The 22656-nt window shown below is 37.9% G+C and overlaps 2 protein-coding genes across 2 annotated transcripts; both read left to right on the top strand.

Annotated features, from left to right (window-relative positions):
* The first annotated feature begins 1306 nt into the window (after positions 1-1306).
* LOC139969571 (uncharacterized) lies at positions 1307-5554 on the top strand. Its single transcript, XM_071974667.1, has 5 exons — positions 1307-1466; positions 2672-2824; positions 3835-4029; positions 4486-4650; positions 5140-5554. The coding sequence occupies exons 1-5, from the start codon at positions 1418-1420 to the stop codon at positions 5334-5336; spliced, it is 759 nt and encodes a 252-aa protein (XP_071830768.1). The 5' UTR covers positions 1307-1417; the 3' UTR covers positions 5337-5554.
* A 4173-nt stretch (positions 5555-9727) lies between these two features.
* LOC139970158 (lysozyme 1-like) lies at positions 9728-18240 on the top strand. The gene is made up of 3 exons (XM_071975799.1): positions 9728-9888; positions 16992-17156; positions 17822-18240. Exons 1-3 carry the CDS (start codon positions 9837-9839, stop codon positions 18016-18018), a joined length of 414 nt encoding a protein of 137 aa, XP_071831900.1. The 5' UTR covers positions 9728-9836; the 3' UTR covers positions 18019-18240.
* Positions 18241-22656: the final 4416 nt, after the last annotated feature.

Below are 22656 nucleotides of genomic sequence, written 5' to 3'. Positions count from 1 at the left end.
GTATCTACATATACAGCTGGTATTGTTCTTTCAATTGGGTTTGTTGTTATAGATATAACTGCAATGATATTGAGCATAATCATCCCACAAAGCATATTTGTTTTATTATCTCTATATTATTGCTTTGTCAGAAGGATGAGTACTTCAGTGACCTTTATTCACTATTATTGCTATTTTAAAAAGAGGCTATAGTAGCATCTGTACATTATATAAAAAATATTTCCGTCTCTGCATTTTCCTGTCTTTAAGGCATGTTGCCTGCATCCGGTTAATGCCACTAGCATTTGTTAAACATGCTATAGCCTGTCTGTGATAAAGATTATGTCCCAGAAGGATGTGCAATTACTGTGTAAATCATACCTAGAAATAATTAAAAGTAAATTGTTCCCAGGTTACAGCAGGAAAAAGTTTCACCGTCCCAGGCAAAAGATTACAAATCTATTTGTGTATTTGACATATTGTGGTACGCTGGTATTTAAAATGAAGTCTATAGTGTAGGTCATGCTATGTCCCAAATTCAATTAAGATTCCAGAAGATTTTCTGGGATTTTTGGAGGGATGTGCCTTTGACCGGGACTGTCTACACACATATATGTGTACTGGATTTCAACTCGTTATAATACTCATTATAGCCCAGCATAATGCATACCTGCCAACTCTGTGTATGTATGTATGTATTATGATGATGGTTATATAAATGTATGATGATGATGATGATGATGATGATGATGATGATGATGATGATGATGATGATGATGATGATGATGATGATGATGATGATGATGATGATGATGATGATGATGATGATGATGATGATGATGATGATGATGATGATGATGATGATGATGATGATGATGATGATGATGATGATGATGATGATGATGATGATGATGATGATGATGATGATGATGATGATGATGATGATGATGATGATGATGATGATGATGATCTCTAATCTCTAGTCTAGTCTCAAAAAAATCCCCCCCCCCCACAGGGGGGAGTTGTTTATGACAGTTATCACTATCACATAGACCATTGATGATGATTGCGTCTGTGTCTCCTGTCCGTATATGTAGGGGAGGGGTGGGTTGTGTCTCTTTTAATCTTTACGATTTTGTGTTATTTCGACAAACCCTTCCGCTGAAATGAATTAATTAGCTCTAATAAAGGTATGATATATCAGTAAAATCCTAATCCAAACAGAAGTTCATATATTTGTGGAGGTCACTTACAGTTGCAGACGTTGAAGTCACACGCGAAACCGATAAAATTATTTACATTTACTTATTAGCATATGCGTCATCAACTTGTAACAGTTGCATGCAGCTGTCAGAATATAGAGACACACTTTGTTTTCCCACAACAATTTTAGTCTTTGAAGGATACTGATCAGCTCCTTACTTTTCACTTTCTCAAAATGAAGGTTCTTCTAACGTTTCTTGTGGTAGTCGTCGCTGTGGAAGCAGGTAAGTTTAGTCCTACGTTTTACTAGAGAAGGCAAGTTAGAAACCAGAAATATGAAAGAAAGTCCGTTCCTTTTATTGCTGACATTTAGACAATCATATTCCACTAGCACTGCAACGTTCTTATCCTCAAACATGACATTCTGGTTTGAGCATATGCGTGAACTTATTATCTGAGTTATTCAGTTGAGTCACTGTTAACAAAATAGAGGATAGGGGTGCAGGGAAGGGGGGGGTGACGTCGTTGTTGCATTTGTACTACGTAAACCCTTACGTTTAAATTGAAAATCAATAGTCATTGATTTTCATCATTTTTATGCCGTTTATACACTTCGTAACATGTATCAAAATGTTAACCAATATTTATAATTTATATTATTGAACAGAAAGAAACAAATGATTAAAGAGATATCGTGTTTCCTAGCTTTTTTCATTTATTTTCTTGATTAACGTAAATCAGAGATCTTGAAATAAATAATAATATATACAGTCAACTGCTAACAAGTAGTGTTAACAATGTAGCTTGAAATATTTTCCGCTATTGCAGTTCGATTCACAACAATGTTCAAAACGTAAATTCATTCAACTACCTAAATTGTTTAGTCACAACGTATTTTCATTAACCAACTCACCCCTGACACGTAACGTGTCATAAAACATTCGACCAATTGAAATTACTTATGACTGAACCCTTCAGTAATTAATTATGGCCTAACCCAAAAGTACGCTACAAAGCCTATAACCCTTGTGTAGTGTCAGATTTTCTTACGTCGTTGAATGAATTTAAATTGTTGAACTGCAACAGCGCCACATATCGCTGATCAAGAGTACACTTACTGCGATCGTTTTTTGTGATGCTGATTGGATTTAAATTGATGTTAACTGCCATAGCGCCGACGTTTTACTTGTCTTTACTAGTTAATATAAGATTAGTACTAATTAAAATAATGCCATTGTTAATTAGATCAGGCTACTATACTAAGTATATAAGACGTTGCTACTTCCAAAACGTCGTTGCTACTGCCTTGCAACAGGTTCATACCAGGACGTTGCTACTAATGCGTTGCTGCCGTTAATTAAGGTTGCCCTATGCGCGTTCTATAGGTAAAGGCTGGAACCAGTGACTTAAAGTTGATCAATCTTCAAGGGTTACAGATAATTAGTTATGCAGTATAGGCTACGTTGAACTTTCCTCGTTTTTCTTCTAGCCTATCAGGAGAATGCGTGCTCCTCCTACGAACACAGTGACTACGGTTGTACTGGACAATGTATGGACAATGGTGCGACCGCCTGCCCCGGAGGGAATACCATCAGTGGTTTGTGCCCACAGCAAGCAAACCATGTGAAATGCTGCTTTACAGGTACTTAGCTTATTAACCAGGCCTGACTGTAATCTCATGTTAAGCCATATTCAGTCTCAGTCATAAATATTCATGAGACCAGCACCCTAAATACTACTACGGCTCTCTATTGGGAAAATAAATATTAATCCTCAATGGACAGCTAATGTATATGTGGGATAATGGACAGTCACGTACCATTATCCGAATGCATGTAGATTTATAGCTTCGGCAGCCCAAGCTTTAATTTAGACATATATGAATCAGGACATTTTATTCACCAATAAGGATATCACCAATCTTCCCTTTCAAGGCAACAAAGTGTTCTGAAATGACCTCATTTTCCCAATACATATATATGTACTTCCATCCACTCCACGTAATCACCTCCTCCCCACCCCTGGCCAAATAAAGTCAGTGCATATATACTATAAGTAACAAAAAAATACATACTCCTATATTGCTTATTGACTCATTTTTGTGAAGGAGGTGGATTGTACGCAATGAGAACCAAAACTGTAACATGAATGCTCGCTAAAAGAGGACACGTTATTTTCGAGGATTTTCAGTGCACTGCCCGTCTACACAACAAGTCTATAGCTGCGCTCCTGATATATGTCCTTTCGTTAATAGCTCCATGCTGTTAACCACTAACAAACGTGTGAATATTCATATATAGGAAACGGTCAGAGAAAAGTTTTTTATCTTTACCGAATAATGTATGTACATGTATGTATGTATTTTAGACCGTCATCATCCTCCTGTAAGCAGGAAGTCGCGAAGAAGCCTCATTGGCTTATCAAAGCCGCACGCTGATCGAAGTCAGTCTCTTATACATTCATATTTAACGTCCATGAAGATTATGAATTGTCAATTGTCAACAACTCTGTAACTGGAAGACATGCATTAATCTTGGAGTGACTCGAACCGGGGATCTTATGATTGGAACGCACTGGCGTTAACCACTGAGCTTAACACTCCACAACATTTATAATGAAAACAAGCATAATGTAATTTGTTTTCTTTATTAGCTGATTCGGACACAGAGTGCACCAATTATAACCACCCCACTGCTGGTTCAGTTGGTCATTGTATTGATACATCATCTTGTCCCAATGGTTACTACATCTCTGGGTTGTGTCCAACAAAAGCTGCCGGTATCAAGTGTTGTTTCGATAAACCAACTGGTACCTGTGGTAGTGGAGGCGGTGTCGGAACGCAACCTGGTGAGTAAACTGTGGCCGGCACAATATGTTGACACAATGTGTTGGCATGCATGTATACTGATGATTATGGTGGAATAATAAGCTATTTCCATATACTATACAAAACGGCATGCGTGGTTGTTGCTACAAATTGACGCCGTTGCTAACGAATATTGCCCTTTCTGCGTTCCATAACTGATTGCTGCTTTTAAATAAGCCTAGGATCGCCTGTCTGCTTAATATGGTCATATTCAGTGACCCTTGAAGAAGGAGTACTTAGAATATAGTTAAGGGTCCTTATACGTAAGTGGAGCGACATTTCGCAACTTTTGAATTAAAATTTCGTTAAAAGTTCAATTTTCTTTTAATTTTTTTTTTAAATGTAAGTTCACGTTTGTTAGGCGGTTCCATCGCAACCTGCCTGGGGCAATTTATCAGTTACGTTATAATATGTTGTCTCACGTTGTGACACACTAGGTCCAGTACCAAGCGATTGCATGGCCTGCATCTGTGAGGTCGAAAGTAATTGTAACGAAAATATTGGATGCAGATGGGATGTTAACTCCGACTCTTGTGGACCTTTTCAAATCAAAAATGACTACTACAGTGATGCTAAACTGATGAGTAACAACTTGGGTACAGGTGAGTAGAGTGTAGGCCTGACGAGACGGGGAAGGGTGAGGAAGAGGGGTATTGGAGACAAAGCATCAGGCACGAGTCAAAATGGGAAAAAAGAATGTTCTCTTATTTTTTAATATAGTTTAAGAAGAAAATGAAGAGTAAAACCAGAATGCATTGAGGTTTCGATGACTTCATTGTACTAAATTTCTGCTTGTTAGTATACAGAAATAGCTGTCACAATATAAATGGGCCGAACCACTTTCTTGATGTACAATATTACACTATGGCATGATAAACACAGGTCAGTCTACTGTACGTGGCAATACCAATACACACCTCCACCAAAAACAATAGGCGTCTTGTATTCAATGTGATGCATCCACACACAAAGTATCAGAAGTATCTCCTATATGCATTTGAGAATTAAAACTCACTTTTACACATTTACTAAAGTGTAAAGAAAGCCTAAGAAATATTTTGTTTTCCTCTTGTTTTCATGAAATTCTCTAGATTGGGTATCTTGTACCACGGAGCAGGAGTGTGCTGAAAGGACAGTACAAGCATACATGTCCCGCTACGCAACATCCTCTAGGATTGGGTACACCCCTGGTTGCGAAGAGTTCGCCCGTATTCACAACGGAGGACCTAACGGGTACCTCTACTCGTCAACCGATGGCTATTGGAGCAAGGTCTCCGCTTGTCTGTGATAGATGTGAAGAAATTATGCTTTAAAGGAAGAAAAACCCTTAAAGTAAAGGTCACGAATCTCCAGTAATAAAGCAAATCTTAAGAAAATCACCCCAAATTAATATATATTCTTAAAAGATGTTATAAAACTAAAAAAGGATATATATTTCATGCTTTAATTAAAAATCGTTAAATGTCAAACGTTTAGCTCATCAAGAATATAATTAAGTATTGAGAATTATCGTATTCTGTAATTATTTTTTGTTATTATCATATTATGTTTATATTTTGCTAGTGTTATTCCCCTTAGACAAATCGTATTTCAGTCTGATGTGTTACGCCTAATTTTGAAGCAAAATATCGAACGTTTTGTCATGTATAAAGTCGCATTTTTAATGGTACTATGCCCCATGTTCGAGATGGAATGGAAACATTTTTTATGATAAAACTTTTACATTTCGAAATATATAGGAGCAATTTTCGACATAAAACGTCGGAATGAAACGATAAACATCACATTTTCTAGATGAAACTTTTAAAATTAAGAGATACAATTTACAAATTTTGATATAAATTGTCCAAATGACAATTGAGATCAAACGTCAAAACTACGAGATAAAATGTCAAACTTTGAAGAGAAAGCATCGAGTTCTTCAAGCAAAAACAGTCATCATTTCGAGCTAAAACGAAAAGAGGAAACTTTGAGATATAAAACTTGTAGACTTCGAGATGAAACTTCAAAATGTCCATATGAAACAGAAATTTCGAGATGGCTACCGTACGTAGCATCTATATATACAGAAATGAAATTCGTCTGCGGGACGACTCCACCACGAGCTTTCAGCCCCTCACGTTTTGAGAGCAATTACGCTATAGGTCACTGAATTATTCCTACCAATCCATTTCGCTTTTACGAATAACCTTACCCAGCTTTATATGTCTCTTCGTGCTTTGTGATGAATAATTTCAATCCGAATGATTTAAAGCAGTGTTTTAACTCACGTAAAGTCAGCAAAATGCTGTGTTACACAATATGTTTACCCAAAATTTTGATTTCAAGAATTTTATCATTAAACAATAAAAGCATCATATTTAAATACTCCTTTTGAAGGAACCCCAACACTCCAATAATCACATTTCCAAGAATTCATTGAGAAAGAAAATACCGAGTAAGCCTATATATAGTACCAAAAATGATACAAAATCATGCAAAGATGGGACGGGTGCGGGTCCGTGAAACCTGCAACAAATATTATCGACGTACCCCGCCCCACCGCACTGCCACGCACCTAGCAAACACAAAAACGTTTTTAAAACGTTATTAAAATTTATCGTCTTTTGTTTTGATAACGTTATTTGTGGTGTAATAAATATGTTACAAAAACGTTTTCAGACTATTATTTCAAATAAAAATTCGTTAAAACATTAATATATCATTAATATAACATTAATATCTCATGAAAACGTTATGCCGACGTTTTTATAACACTACATTTAACGTTATAAAAACTTATTTTAGAGGCTCTTTCAAAAATGTTATGATAACGTTTTGTGTTTGCTGGGCAACCAACATATCCTACACAACCACCTTGAGGCGTACGTTGTCGCTTGTCTATTGCTGTGAATTAGCTCTAGGCCTATACATTGTGACTTCAAGCAACCGAAATGGTTACCTTCGGTGACCACCGCACTTTATGAGCAACTTTGAATAACCACTCAGCAAAACTACAGAGTGGTTTCATTGATGCTACGTGAATAATATATTATATGAATGGCACAGGCTTTAGGGTATAGCCAGGAAGAACAACATACTTCAATCTATAAGTAGTACAGCAAAAAGCATTGAGATATGACAAACAATATTCACAGTGGCGGAGCTAGGGGTATTGCTCGGGGGGGGGGGGGGAGCGAGAATGGTCTGTAGGGGCGCTCTCGACACCATCTAAGCGGAGCGCCACCACAGGTTGGCGCGGAGCGTACAAAAAAAATTTGAGTAAAGATACTCCATAGATCGCATTTCCGGGCCTTGCTTATTTGCAGATAAACCAGGAATAAATAATTGTTAGAGTATTTTGTCAGAAAATTACACCAACAAAATGTGACATTTTCAATAGGTAGATGAGAGCGCAATAAAAAAGCCAATAATCCCGAATAAGTAAAAAGTGGTAAAAAGCTGAAAAGGGCGCCAGCAGTCCATTTGAGTCCGTCGGGGGGGGGGGAGGCATCCGCCCCCTGACTGTATGAACGCTCCGCCACTGAATATTCACATTGGCAGCTGATGATGACCGAGAAGAAAGCTTTCCTTATATTCAGCATACAGATTGATCTCTATCAAAGATAACAGGCTTCTTATACTCAATGTGGTACACCTACAAGCCGTACATTGAGTATAGGCGCTAGGTGAATTTTACCACCTGATCCTCAAGATTTTTGCCTCTAAAACATCTAACAAGGCGGCAATTTAATTTTCGTAAACGGTGCCTGGTAACTTCCCCAACGTTACATCTAAACCTGAAGTTTTGATTTGGCACTGAATCTCGACAATTGCGGAATACTACGGAAAACTTCAACAACATGCAGCAAGGATAAAATACCGATTATAACAATGATATCTTCCATTCCAATACATTAAGCATGTGCAAACAGTACAAACAGTACGTTTTATTACACACATTTGTGCACAGGCATGTATGCAGCGACTTAAGTTAGCGACACGCTTCAGTCAATGGAGATTTGGTCGAGAATTAGAGATTCATATCTACGGATTTCCAATTGCCAACAGCCTCTCATATTCGAATGAGGCGTAATGCAGCAAGTTCTCCACAATTTGACCCCTGATAACTCCAAATGACCTCTGACCTTCCAAAAAACAATATGCTCCTTGTACTTGTCACAACTACATACTAACTATGAGATTGGTCCGAGCTTCCCTTCCTGGTATATCGTGTTTATAATGTTTTCCAATTTGACCCCTGGTGGCCCCAAATGACTATTGAACTCTAAAATCAATAGGCTCCTTCTTTTCAATGTGGTACTCCTACACACCAAATATGAGATTGGGGCAAGCTTCTCTTCTTGAGATATTGTGTTTACAATAAAAGCAAGGTGTCACACAAATAACCCACATACACACACTCATCCGCCGCAGTGACTGCAAAGGTTACGATTATCAACGCAACCAAAAGGTTTTTTGGAATTTGATGAACATATCATATTATTACAAAGTCATACAATTTGAGATAAAGTTTGTGAATGGAACACCTGTCTGGTCAGTATAGCGTGACACAGCTGCTTTCTTTTGTCGGCTTTAAGTACAATGGCATTGTGAACTTCGCACCCGGGTAATGTGGTATAGTAGAGCAAGTAAGTACTTGCTCTTAAGAAACATATATATATATACATATATATATATATATATATATATATATATATATATATATATATATATATGAATGAAATCGTAGTAAGTTGGAAAATCCAGAACAGAGAAAAACACTTCGAGCCTCCACTGGGATTCGAACCCGGGCCTCCCTCTTTTTATGCGGACACCATAACCACTAGGCTATGAACGCTGATTGTATGTCCAGACGTTCGAAACCGGTAATGAAGAAAAGTTCCACTATACGACTGATTTCGACCTTTTTGGACTCATCAGGTGAAGGTAGGAATCAAAGACCGAACCTTTGTGTCACAGACCGAAGTCCGTACCATTCAACAACAGTGATTCTACTGGTGTGTGAATGCGTATAAAATGGCTTTGTATGTAACTGTATTACCCAAGTGTTAAGTGATTGTAGAGTGCACCCCTGGTGCTTTTGAAGTTGTTTATATTATGTTAGTGTTAAAGTACGAGCCTGATGTTATTAATATTACATGTTTGGACGAGCCTGACTCAGAGATGAAACGCTCGGGTTGGAGTAGTGGTTATTGTTTTAGTTGTTACTTACCGTGACAGTTGATCCATCAATATATATCAGTTGAATTCCATAACATCGTACAATATCGTTTTATTTGTTTTATGTAAAACGTAACAGTTTATGACAGTTATCTCTATCACATATATACCATTGATGATGATTGGGGTTCGTGGCTCCTGTCTGTGGAGGGGGAGAGGGAGTAGATAGGGTGAGGGGGGCGGTTGTTCATGACATTTATCACTATAATATAGACCTATATGATGATGGTTGTGTTTACGTCTTCTTTAATCTGTCGTTTGTTTTATTTTGACGAACCCTTCGGCTGAAATGAATGAATTAGCTCTTAAGGTATGATATATCAGTAGAATCCTAATCCAAACAGTTGGCAGTTGCAGACACTAAAGTCACATGCGATTCCGATAAAAAACTATTGACATTTAGATATCAGCATATGCGTCACATATTCGCCTGTCATCAACTTATAACAGTTACATGAAGCTGTCATGATATAGCTTTTTATAGAGACACTATAACTTTGTTTTCTCACAACACTTTTATTCTTTGAAGGATACTGATCAACTCCTTTCTGTTCCGTTTCTCAAAATGAAGGTTCTCCTAGCTTTGATTGTGGTAGCGATCGCTGCTGTGGAAGCAGGTAAGTTGAGTCCCCTACGTTTTACTAAATAAGGCAAGTTTGACACCAGAAATATGAAAGAAAGTGGGTTCGTTTTATTGCTGACATTTTAGACAATCATATTTCACGAGCAAAAGATTATCTCAAACGTGACTAATTAATATTATGTTTTCGTATTTTCTAAATGTTGTGAATATGTGTGAATATAGTATCTTTATAAGTTAGTCGTTGTAGAGGGTGACATCCCTATGTTCCGACGTCTCTATGTTCCGACAAAAAGAAAAAATTGGGAGCAATTTTTTGTTATCCCAAATTTGTTTGTACCAAGAAAACTAGTTTTGTGACCCCAATATTTTTGTGACCAAACTTTTTTAGGAACTCAAGTTTTTTTGAACCAACATTTTTCGGACCAAATTTGTTTTCACGAAAAAAAAAATGTGACCAAAAGTTTTTTATGACCCAAACAGTGCTTGTGACCGAAAATTGCTTGTGATCTGAAATTTGTCCCAACAAATTTGGTCACAAAAATATTGGGGTAAGAAAACTTGTTTTCTTGGTTCAAACGATTTTTTTTATTTTTTTTTCCCGAATTATTTCTTTTTGTCGGAACATAGAGACGTCAGAACATAGAGACGTCGTAACAAATAGATGTAACCGTTGTTGTTGTTGAGTCATAGTTAACTAAAGAGAAATAGCTTAGAAAACCGCGTAAACCTTCATCTCTAAATTGAAAATCAATAGTCAATGATTTTCATGCCGTTTATAACACAACATGAAAGTAGTATAGAGGGCCCCGGATTGCACCGGTGCAATCCCAATTTTGGATGTATCTTGATTGTCATAAGAGATGTACCCCCTCAGATGGCACCCGTGCAATCCCAACTTGTGATGTATCCCCGGAAAGATGTAGCCATTATGATGGCACCCGTACAATCCCAACTTGTGATTGTACCCCCGGTAAGATGTAGCAACTATATGATCGCACACAGTACAATCCCAATGTGTTATCGACTGAGATTGCCTGTCACTGAGATGTATCCATCAATGATCACACACACAGTACAATCCCAATTTGTTATCAGTTGAGATTTTCTGTCACTGAGATGTAGCCATCAGTGATCACACCCGTGCAATCCTACTTTGTAACGGACCCAAATTCCCGATAACTGAGATGTAGCCACCAATGATCGCACCCGTGCAATCCTAATTTTTTATCAGTTGAGATTTTCTATCACTGAGATGTAGCCATCAATGATCTCACCCGTGCAATCCTACTTTGTAACGTGCCCAGGTTCCCTGTAACTGAGATGTAGCCACCAAAGATCGCCCACAGTCCTAGGTCATTCCCGACCATGATTGGATTTACGATGATATCTATTGATATATGTATATATGTACTGGTCGCCCACCAGTACGGTACCTATATGAGGTCGCATGATAGTATCTTAAGCAGGTTTATTTGAAATCATATTCTTGATAGTTTTCAGCAATGAGACAGGGAAGAAATTCGTAATTCGAGAGGTAAATTAGTATAGGCCCACAGTTTTGGTATATTAATTGAATATTATATTTGGATATCCGAATCGTCAATAAACTATAATATAGCTACTGATATATATTCGTGAAGTGAACGAATGTGAAATTCTTTGTCTCCTATAACTCAGTCAACGCGTGTGGGGGTTTTAACGTTTTAAGAACGAGCAACATTTTCCCATTATATTCCATGAACCAGCATATTATTGGAAACTTTTTAGCGATATTCTAGTAAGATTAATTGAGGGGGAGGAAGAAGGTCTAAGTGTTTAAATTGATTAAAGGCAATATGCCATGCTGTTGAACAAAGCCTGCGTGAAATTTCCACGTACAGAATGGTCACTTGAATACCGGTAACGAATAAAAGGGGGGAAAATGACCAGAATGTTTCCTCTTTAATCCTAGTTCCTTTAGTGATAATCTAAGCGCAGGCATTGGCTATTGCATTAAAACGATCGGCATACTTATTTTAGGTCGCTGAATTTGTATCTGTATGTTTAATGGTACTCGATAACATGGATAACGAATAAGCCCTCGCTCATTAAGAAAATAATAATTATGCCTGGTAGGTGGATGTCTAATTGTAATACCCTTTGTGTTCATGATCACAACGAGACCAGCGTATATTTAGTATCCTGGACACGCCTTATGTATAACAAAGAGTTCGTTAGTTTATGAACTGAAAGAGATTGATCAAATTCAACGGCTATTTTGAGGGCCACTGAATAATCCAGAAAGAGCGAGCCTTTCTCCGTTAAACATGCAATCTGTGTCTTTGTGTCTATTTTGTATGGATTTGTTTTTACCCGTTTTCGTAACGTGCATATTCACTAAGGATGAATCTCCAAAAAGAGGATGTCTCCAATTTGACGGTCTGGTTTTATTCACGGTAAGCAGGCGCACATATTTAGGAGGGAGATAATAAACTTGCATGCTTTGAAAGTTTTGTCTTTGGCTTTTTTTATTATTATTATTATTTTTTTGCTTCATTTTAAAAACACGCATTTTCGTTAAGTCGCCACTCGATTAGATAGGAGCTTCATTTCGTCATGACAGACTGGTAATGTCATGAGGAGGGGTAAAAGTGCGTTGTTTAGATCACACCCTTAACTGTGATGAGCACGCGAGCACAAAATGAGTGACTCAAAGAGCAATGTTGTTTAGATGAGCAATTCAGCAAGTGCTCATATTAGAATAGGCAACAAGAAAAACGCATGATATGGTTTATGTCATGAGCACGCGAGCACTAAATGAGTGACTCAAAGAGCAAAAGAGCACACCGTGAGCAAAAGAGAGTCGTTTAGATGAGCAATTGAACACGTGCTCATATCAGAATAGGCAAAAAAAAAAGGACGCTTGGTTGACCCTATACACTGGACATGTGGAAAACCTTATATTTTGAATACAAAGTCGAGTCAAAATGAAAAGAAAGCGATGTTTCTACAGTTTTTTATTTATTTATTATTTTATTTAATGAATTTGTGCAACATTCCGCCAACCAATAAAATACTGGTGATACAAATAGCAGTGATATCTTTAGTGCATCACTACTTTGGTTCCCATAACGGTGAGGAGACTGAAGGAACCCGTTCCGACAAACCTCATTTCGAATAATTCATTATACCATTATTTTTTGTTTTGACATTTGAACAACAACAAAACTTCAGAGTAAGCACGAGAAGTTATGAACCGTCAATATTCAAATGATGATTCTTCAAAGATACAAATATGGATTTATGAAGTCATATACATCTCGATTATTACGGTGACCCTTATCAGTAAACCTTCCTACGATATCTTCATATTTTGTCTACGACTCCGATGTAAGAGATAATACAAATAGTAATGTCCACACACGTGAGAGTTAAACGATTGTAATGGCCGTGTGTCGTAACGAACAACTTCGTTTAGAAGAACCGTGCACTGCCTGGTATCGTTGTGGGTTGTCGGCCAAATGAATCAAAATATTCCACGACGGTGCGGCCTTGTGGCACAAACAAGCACGCCTAGGTGTTTTGTGATGCTATACGATACGAAACCTTTGTTATTTCTTTCTTCAGATCGATCGTATAGTCACCCACGTCTCTTCGACAACTTACACATCGTTGTCATCCTCCTCCTCATCATCATCACTTTCGTATTTGTTCTTCAGGCCATGACGTAAAACCTTCGTCATGGCCTTATTGAGTTGGATCAAGGTCATCCAAGTTTCTACCGCATCGTACACATTATCACCCTCCTCCTCCTTGTCACTCTCGTCTTTGTTCTTCAGTCCATGATGTAATATCTTTGACATTGCCTTATTGAGTTCGAGCAAGTGCATCCAAGTCTCCACAGCATCATACGTGCGTTCACCATCCTCGTCATCGTGATCGTCACCATCATCATCCTCACTACCACTACTGCCAGTATCGTCTGATGTTTCAATCGGCTCATCCGAACTATTATGTTCATTACTTCCCTCAGTATCCACCAGGTCATTGTCTTCTTCACTGCGGTCATCGGTCGAATCACTTTCACGATGTTTGTATTTCACACCGACACGACGCGTATTCACATAACGTTCTTTACCATTCACACCGTCAGTGTCATCCTCGCTGTCAGTAATCATTCCCGCCTTTTGATTACTAGCGTGAATGTTAGATTCATGTCGACGAAGATTGAAATGACGGTTAAATTCTTTATTGCATATTTTACAAAGAAATCTCATCTTGTGAGGGTTTACTTCTTGGTGTCATTCGATGTAATGAGAGCTTTTAAACAAAAATTTGAATGATATACTTTTTGAATATATCAATATGAGCAAGTGCTCAATTGCTCATCTAAACGACCCTTTTTTGCTCACGGTGTGCTCGTTTGCTCTTTGAGTCACTCATTTTATGCTCACGGTGTGCTCTTTTGCTCACGGTGTGCTCTTTTGCTCTTTGAGTCACTCATGTTATGCTCGCGTTGCTCACGGTGTGCTCTTTGCTCACGGTGTGCTCTTTTGCTCTTTGAGTCACTCATTTCATGCTCGCGTTGCTCACGGTGTGCTCTTTTACTCTTTGAGTCACTCATTTTGTGCTCGCGTTGCTCACGGTGTGCTCTTTTGCTCTTTGAGTCACTCATTTAGTGCTCGCGTGCTCATGACATAAACCATATCATGCGTTTTTCTTGTTGCCTATTCTAATATGAGCACTTGCTGAATTGCTCATCTAAACAACATTGCTCTTTGAGTCACTCATTTTGTGCTCGCGTGCTCATCACAGTTAAGGGTGTGATCTAAACAACGCACTTTTACCCCTCCTCATGACATTACCAGTCTGTCATGACGAAATGAAGCTCCTATCTAATCGAGTGGCGACTTAACGAAAATGCGTGTTTTTAAAATGAAGCAAAAAAATAATAATAATAATAAAAAAAGCCAAAGACAAAACTTTCAAAGCATGCAAGTTTATTATCTCCCTCCTAAATATGTGCGCCTGCTTACCGTGAATAAAACCAGACCGTCAAATTGGAGACATCCTCTTTTTGGAGATTCATCCTTAGTGAATATGCACGTTACGAAAACGGGTAAAAACAAATCCATACAAAATAGACACAAAGACACAGATTGCATGTTTAACGGAGAAAGGCTCGCTCTTTCTGGATTATTCAGTGGCCCTCAAAATAGCCGTTGAATTTGATCAATCTCTTTCAGTTCATAAACTAACGAACTCTTTGTTATACATAAGGCGTGTCCAGGATACTAAATATACGCTGGTCTCGTTGTGATCATGAACACAAAGGGTATTACAATTAGACATCCACCTACCAGGCATAATTATTATTTTCTTAATGAGCGAGGGCTTATTCGTTATCCATGTTATCGAGTACCATTAAACATACAGATACAAATTCAGCGACCTAAAATAAGTATGCCGATCGTTTTAATGCAATAGCCAATGCCTGCGCTTTAGATTATCACTAAAGGAACTAGGATTAAAGAGGAAACATTCTGGTCATTTTCCCCCCTTTTATTCGTTACCGGTATTCAAGTGACCATTCTGTACGTGGAAATTTCACGCAGGCTTTGTTCAACAGCATGGCATATTGCCTTTAATCAATTTAAACACTTAGACCTTCTTCCTCCCCCTCAATTAATCTTACTAGAATATCGCTAAAAAGTTTCCAATAATATGCTGGTTCATGGAATATAATGGGAAAATGTTGCTCGTTCTTAAAACGTTAAAACCCCCACACGCGTTGACTGAGTTATAGGAGACAAAGAATTTCACATTCGTTCACTTCACGAATATATATCAGTAGCTATATTATAGTTTATTGACGATTCGGATATCCAAATATAATATTCAATTAATATACCAAAACTGTGGGCCTATACTAATTTACCTCTCGAATTACGAATTTCTTCCCTGTCTCATTGCTGAAAACTATCAAGAATATGATTTCAAATAAACCTGCTTAAGATACTATCATGCGACCTCATATAGGTACCGTACTGGTGGGCGACCAGTACATATATACATATATCAATAGATATCATCGTAAATCCAATCATGGTCGGGAATGACCTAGGACTGTGGGCGATCTTTGGTGGCTACATCTCAGTTACAGGGAACCTGGGCACGTTACAAAGTAGGATTGCACGGGTGAGATCATTGATGGCTACATCTCAGTGACAGAAAATCTCAACTGATAAAAAATTGGGATTGCACGGGTGCGATCATTGGTGGCTACATCTCAGTTATCGGGAATTTGGGTCCGTTACAAAGTAGGTTGCACGGGTGTGATCATTGATGGCTACATCTCAGTGACAGAAAATCTCAACTGATAACAAATTGGGATTGTACTGTGTGTGTGATCATTGATGGATACATCTCAGTGACAGGCAATCTCAGTCGATAACACATTGGGATTGTACTGTGTGCGATCATATAGTTGCTACATCTTACCGGGGGTACAATCACAAGTTGGGATTGTACGGGTGCCATCATAATGGCTACATCTTTCCGGGGATACATCACAAGTTGGGATTGCACGGGTGCCATCTGAGGGGGTACATCTCTTATGACAATCAAGATACATCCAAAATTGGGATTGCACCGGTGCAATCCGGGGCCCTCTATACTACTCATGAAATGTTTTCAAATGTAAACAAATATTTAAAATTTATATTCTTGAACAGAAAGAAACAATTAAAGAGATATTGTGCTTCCTAGAATTTTTTCATTTATTTTCTTAATTAACCCTATATCAGTGCCGTCTTGTAATGAATAATATGTATAGTCAACTGTTAACAAATACTGTTAACAATAGGCTTGAAATATTTTTCGCTATTGCAGTTCAAAACAATTTTTAAGAACGTAAATTCATTCCACAACCTAAATGTTTTAGCCACAACGTATTTCATTCAACGTCGTACGACGCCCTTCCATTGACCAAATGACCCCTGACATATATAGTAAAGGGTCTTTATACGCAAACAAATTTATTTCCTTTATATAATTTGTTTATGTTAGTCCCGTTTATTAGGCGGTTCTGTCGCAACCTGCACACGGGCCCTATATCAGTAACTTAATAATAAACTGTCTCACGTTGTGACACACTAGGTCCAGTACCAAGCGATTGCATGGCCTGCATCTGTGCGGTCGAAAGTAATTGCAACGCAAACATTGGATGCAGATGGGATGTTAACTCCTACTCTTGTGGTCCTTTCCAAATCAAAGAGCCCTACTACATTGATGCTACAATGATGAGTAACAACTTGGGTGCAGGTGAGTAGAGTACATGCCCGACGAGAAGCGAAAAGGGGAGGGAGAGGGGTATAGGAGACAAAGCAACGGGCACGAGTCAAAATAGGATAAATAATATTGTTTTCTTATTATTACATAATTAAAGGAAAATGAAGACTGCATAAAAGGGGACAAGGTGACATAATTGTCCTGGAGGACCGACCTGGGCCCAACGCTCCTGGGTATATCGCCACAGATATACTCGATCCGACACTGGTGCTACGAATAGGGATTATCCAAACTTACACGCTGTTGTGTTAAACGAGCCTTATCTTACATTACCCGTTATACGTACAAGCAATATGTTGCAACTTTATTCACATGTATATATACGGAGTGTCGCTTCAACAGCAATCTGTTCGTTGGTTTGCTATATTATCTACGGATGCCCATAAGCTAATTTCCAATTGCCAAAAACCAATTAAGGACCCCGACCTGGACCTATCGCTCCTAGGTATATCGCCACAGATATACTCGATCCACCACTGATGCTACAAAAAGGGATTATCCAAACTTACAAAGTTTAATCTCCTATAGGCATTTGAGAATTAATCAAAACTCGCTTTTACACATTTAATAAAGTGTTAAAGATAGCCTATAAGAAATATTTTGTTTTTCCTTCTTTGTTTTTTCATGAAATTCTCTAGACTGGGTATCTTGTACCACGGAGCAGGCGTGCGCTGAAAGGACAGTACAAGCATACATGTCCCGTTACGCAACATCCTCCAGGATTGGCTACACTCCTGGTTGCGAAGAGTTCGCCCGTATTCATAACGGAGGACCTAACGGTTACCTCTACTCGTCAACCGATGGCTATTGGAGCAAGGTCTCCGCTTGTCTGTGATAGATGTGAAGAAATTATGCTTTAAGGAAAGAAAAACCCTTAAAGTAAAGGTCACGAATCTCCAGTAATAAAGCAAATCGATCATAAGAAAATCACCCTAAATTAATACATAATCTTAAAATGTTATAAAACTAAAAAGTATATATGTTTCATGTTTTAATTAAAAATCGTTAAATGTCAAACGTTTAGCTCATCGAGAATATAATTAAGTATTGAGAATTATCGTATTCTGTATATTTTCTTCTTAATATCATATTTTGTTTATATTTTGCTAGTTTTATTACCCTTAGACAAATCGTATTTCAGTCTGATGTGTTACGCCTAATTTCGAAGCAAAACATCGAACGTTTTGTCTTATATAAAGTCGTAGTTTAAATGGAATAATGCCCCAGATGGGATGGAAAACATTTTTATGATAAAACTTTTATATTTCGAGATATATAGAGGAATTTTTGACATAAAATGTGGAAAGTTCGACATAAAACGTCGGATTGTATAATGATAAATATCACATTTTCTAGATTAAACTCTTGTTTTTTCTCACCCATTGGGTTCTTGATGGGGACTTGATTGTTCCTCCTGATCTTTTATTTTGTACTAAACTAAACTAATTGAACTACCACCAAATTTCACGATACATTATAATACAATTGGAGGCATTGTCCTTGTATAGTTATAGAAACAATGTTAGTCCTCAAAAAATACAATACAATATAATGGCTGTGAGATGATCAGTTGACCGCATGTGATTGTGACTACGTGCAACGCGAGTAGCCTAACGTTACTTAGGCTAGACTATGATAACCTGATAACTTTCGCCTACGTTATAGACATAGTCTACGATAACACTACTGTAAACAGAGTATGCCATGGTAGCAATGTTTTCAGTACCAAAACGTTCAAGTGGCTAATTCCATTGCTGAATTGTGTCTGTCACCTATTAAGCAACTACGCGAAAGTTGGTTAAGTTGTCTTCAAAGTATAGAAATGAATAAAAAGAAATTTATTCATTTTATTTTATCAAGGAAACAAGAAGAGATTGCATCGACTTACACTACAGTTACCGCGAGAGTTTAAAAACTTTCAACAGATATGAACCTAGCTTCGCACATTCAGCAGAACATTCAGTCGCATGTTCAATGTGAACATTCAATCGCAAATGCCAGACGCACATTCAACGTGTACAGCAAAATTATTCCAGCCATTTACCAATCCATTTCCCTTTTACGAATAACCTTAGCCAGTTTATATGTCTCTAAGTTGTGATGAATAATATCAATCCGAATGAATTAAAGCAGTGTTTTTGCTCACGTAAAGTCTGCATAATGCTGTGTTACAAAATATGTTTACCCAAAATTGGAGTGCAAGAATTGTATCAATAAACAATTAAAGCATCATCTTTAAATACTCCTGAAGGAACGCCAACACTCGAATAATCACATTTCCAAGAATTCCTTTGAGAAAGAGAATACCTAGTAGCCGAAATACGCATATATGTATAGTACTGAAAATGATTTCAGCAAAGATAGGATGGGTGCGCACGGTATTAGCAACTGTGTGTGTTGGGGGGGGGGGGGGGATTTGATGATCATCATATTACAAAGTCAAACAATTTGAGATAAAGTATGTGAATGGAACACCTGTTTGGTCGGTACAGCGTGACACAGCTTTCTTGTGTCGGTATTAAGTACAATGTCATTGTGAACTTCGTACCTGGTAATATGATATAGACACTTGCTCTAAAAAAAACAAACAACCTTGTCGATCAAATATATATATATATATATATATATATTTACAAGATAAGGTAGATACCAACATTACGATACGTACATTATAGGCGGCCCAGAGTGTAAACTTGTTAGATAATTAATAAATAACTATAATGTAATAATAACACAAGACAGGTTATTCCAGTTGTTGAGGCTCTGTATTCAATAGTCATAATGTGTATATAGTACTATAGTAGAACAATCTGTTACATAAGCTCATTTACTCTTAAATCCATATATGGGCATAGATAGGCTAGGATGGTGGCTGGGGTCAGGGTAAGTATGTAACCTCCAGGTATGACTGGCAGTGGTTGGTCTAAACTGCAGGTTGCAGTACAATATGTTACACAGAGAATTTTGTAAAAAAGTGGGTGTGGTCATTGAAGTCGACATCCCAGCAAAAAATTACAATTTAGACGTCAAAGGGCTCGAGCATCATATGGAAACGTTTTGTGTAGCTTGTCGCATTAAACATTGCGCAATATGTACATCACGATTCTACGATACAAACTCTTTCATCATAGCTAAGACATTCCATTCGCGTGCGGGGGGGGCGGAGGGGGCGGGAGGTGCGGGGGGGGGTTAGTTTCATGTGTTTACATACACTATGTTTTATGCACATAACCATTGCTTATCCCAATACGATCTCCACACAATCAGGCACACTTGGCTATTCCTAACTATTTTTCATTTCGTGTTCAACTTAATTTACAACTTCAAGCTGCTCATTTTAAACAATTTTATCGCACTAATATATATGTTGACCACCATCATTGTGCTCTACTGAACCTAACGTTAGGTATATATAGCTACGTATTACTGATAGGCAAGGCAACGTAAGCACCGTCTAAGGTATATGTATCAAACGATGAGGAATTCATCGACTTGACCAACTGGTATACATTTCTATTGCCAAATCTTTTGAAACAATTTTACCGCCTCTCGCATTGACATTCTTTATTCTTTCAGTTATCGGAACCACTGTTTATCCCCATAGCAGCCACATTCACTCTCGGCAAACTCGCCTTACGGTCGTACTGTATGTTAAAATGTTAGCCTGTATATGATCATGCGCGATTAAGTGTACAACTACATCTTACATGTATACATGTACACTTTACACGTATGTATATATATATGGCAAGCCACATGTGCAATAATTCGATAAACCGAGTTTATCGCCGTTTATCGACTGGATAACCGTGTTTTTCCGCGATAAACTTAGTTTATCGATCGAAAAACAGAGTTAACGGCGATAAACTCGGTTTATCGAATTATTGCACATATGGCTTGCCATATACGTAAGTGCACATTATTCGTAGTGTGTGTATTTTAGTGCAGTTTGTATTCTCCACAACAGAGCTACCGTCGCCCTAGTCAGCAAACCCATAACAACTGTAATTTTTTTCGCAGAATAGGCCTATTGCTTTCTAGTTTATAACAGATTAATCATTATGATAGATTAGTTTGACTGAAAACAATTCTAACACATGCTTAAGCATTCCAATATACTTATATAATTAAACAAACACGGAAAAGTGAAACTAAGACAATGGTCACAATATGATGATCTTTGTTGACAACTGTTGCATATCAATTAGCTACTAGATGGCGGTCTGTCACTTCATTTTCGTAACGAAAAAAAAACGAGTTCTATAAAACTATCTGGATGCAGATTATAGACTATTGTGATCTTTTCCAAACTAAAAAAAAACCTATTACAAAGATGCTCAGCCGATGAGCAACAATCGACTTAGGTCTGGGGTGGGCAACCTACGGCCCGCGGGCCACATGCGGCCCGTCAGTGATTTGTTTTGCGGCCCGTGAGATGTCTTAAGAAAAAAAAATCAATCTATTTTACATCATCACAAAAAACGAGCTAGCTGCTTAGAATTTATCGGCACTAATGATGCTGTCAGTTAGGCCTATTATCCCCATTAATTATCAACTGTGCTGTAATGACATTATGTTTTGTGATTACAGATTAAGTACACACACCTATTGCTTGAAAGTCCTCGGAATCAAAGGATTGAAATCAACAGCAGGTCGTTGGTTAGCTGCGGCCCTGTCAATTTTCCACTCCTTATATCTGGCCCATTCATTAAAAAAGGTTGCCCACCCCTGACTTTGGTGCAGGGGAGAGATTGGTTGAGCGGGGAGGGGAGGCGGGGTGTGGGCACAGGGACACGATTTCAACATACAGGGACACAATTTCAACATGCGATATAATTTTGTCTCAAATTATTACATTGGTTTCATCTAAATAGCAATAACTGATAATTTTGTCATTGTTACAGCGAAACGGTTAATTTCCTCATGCACTTATATTTGACTCAGAGAATTTTGTCATTTTGTCGCAAATTGTTGACAAATTAACTGAACAAATAATCATTATTGTTGAAAAGGGCTACTGTATCTGTACAGAATGTTTTGATATTTTGACCGCACATGGGGGAGGGGTGGCTGGGGGAGGGGGGTGTCATTTTATAAAAGTGTGTTGTCATTGTGACAATATGAAACCTTTGAGAAATCTTTCACTTCCACCTAGGTCGTATTTCAAATGTTCAAGGTGAATGCCAACAGTGCGGGTAATAACGTACAATGTTTATCATAGTTTGTTCAAATTCGACAGTGAAGTCATCTCTTCAGATCTTCAAAAGACTTAGATGTTTACATCTAGTTTATTCCCCTTTTCATTTCGGTCTCGATTGTATCTTAATTTCTGCAAGCCTCTTCCGGTCTTCCCCCATTATCATATACTTTCTAACTACTTGGAGACTTTGACAAGAGTAGACATTGCAGTATAGATACCGAGCAGGGGAAAGCTAACCAGTGACAGAGCAAACTTTCTCTTCCCGCCACCTTC

The sequence above is a fragment of the Apostichopus japonicus genome, chromosome 7 (assembly GCF_037975245.1).
Source record: "Apostichopus japonicus isolate 1M-3 chromosome 7, ASM3797524v1, whole genome shotgun sequence".
Lineage (NCBI taxonomy): Eukaryota > Metazoa > Echinodermata > Holothuroidea > Aspidochirotida > Stichopodidae > Apostichopus > Apostichopus japonicus.
The sequence above is the reverse complement of the archived record's forward strand: the minus strand, read 5'-3'. Positions and strand labels throughout refer to the sequence as shown.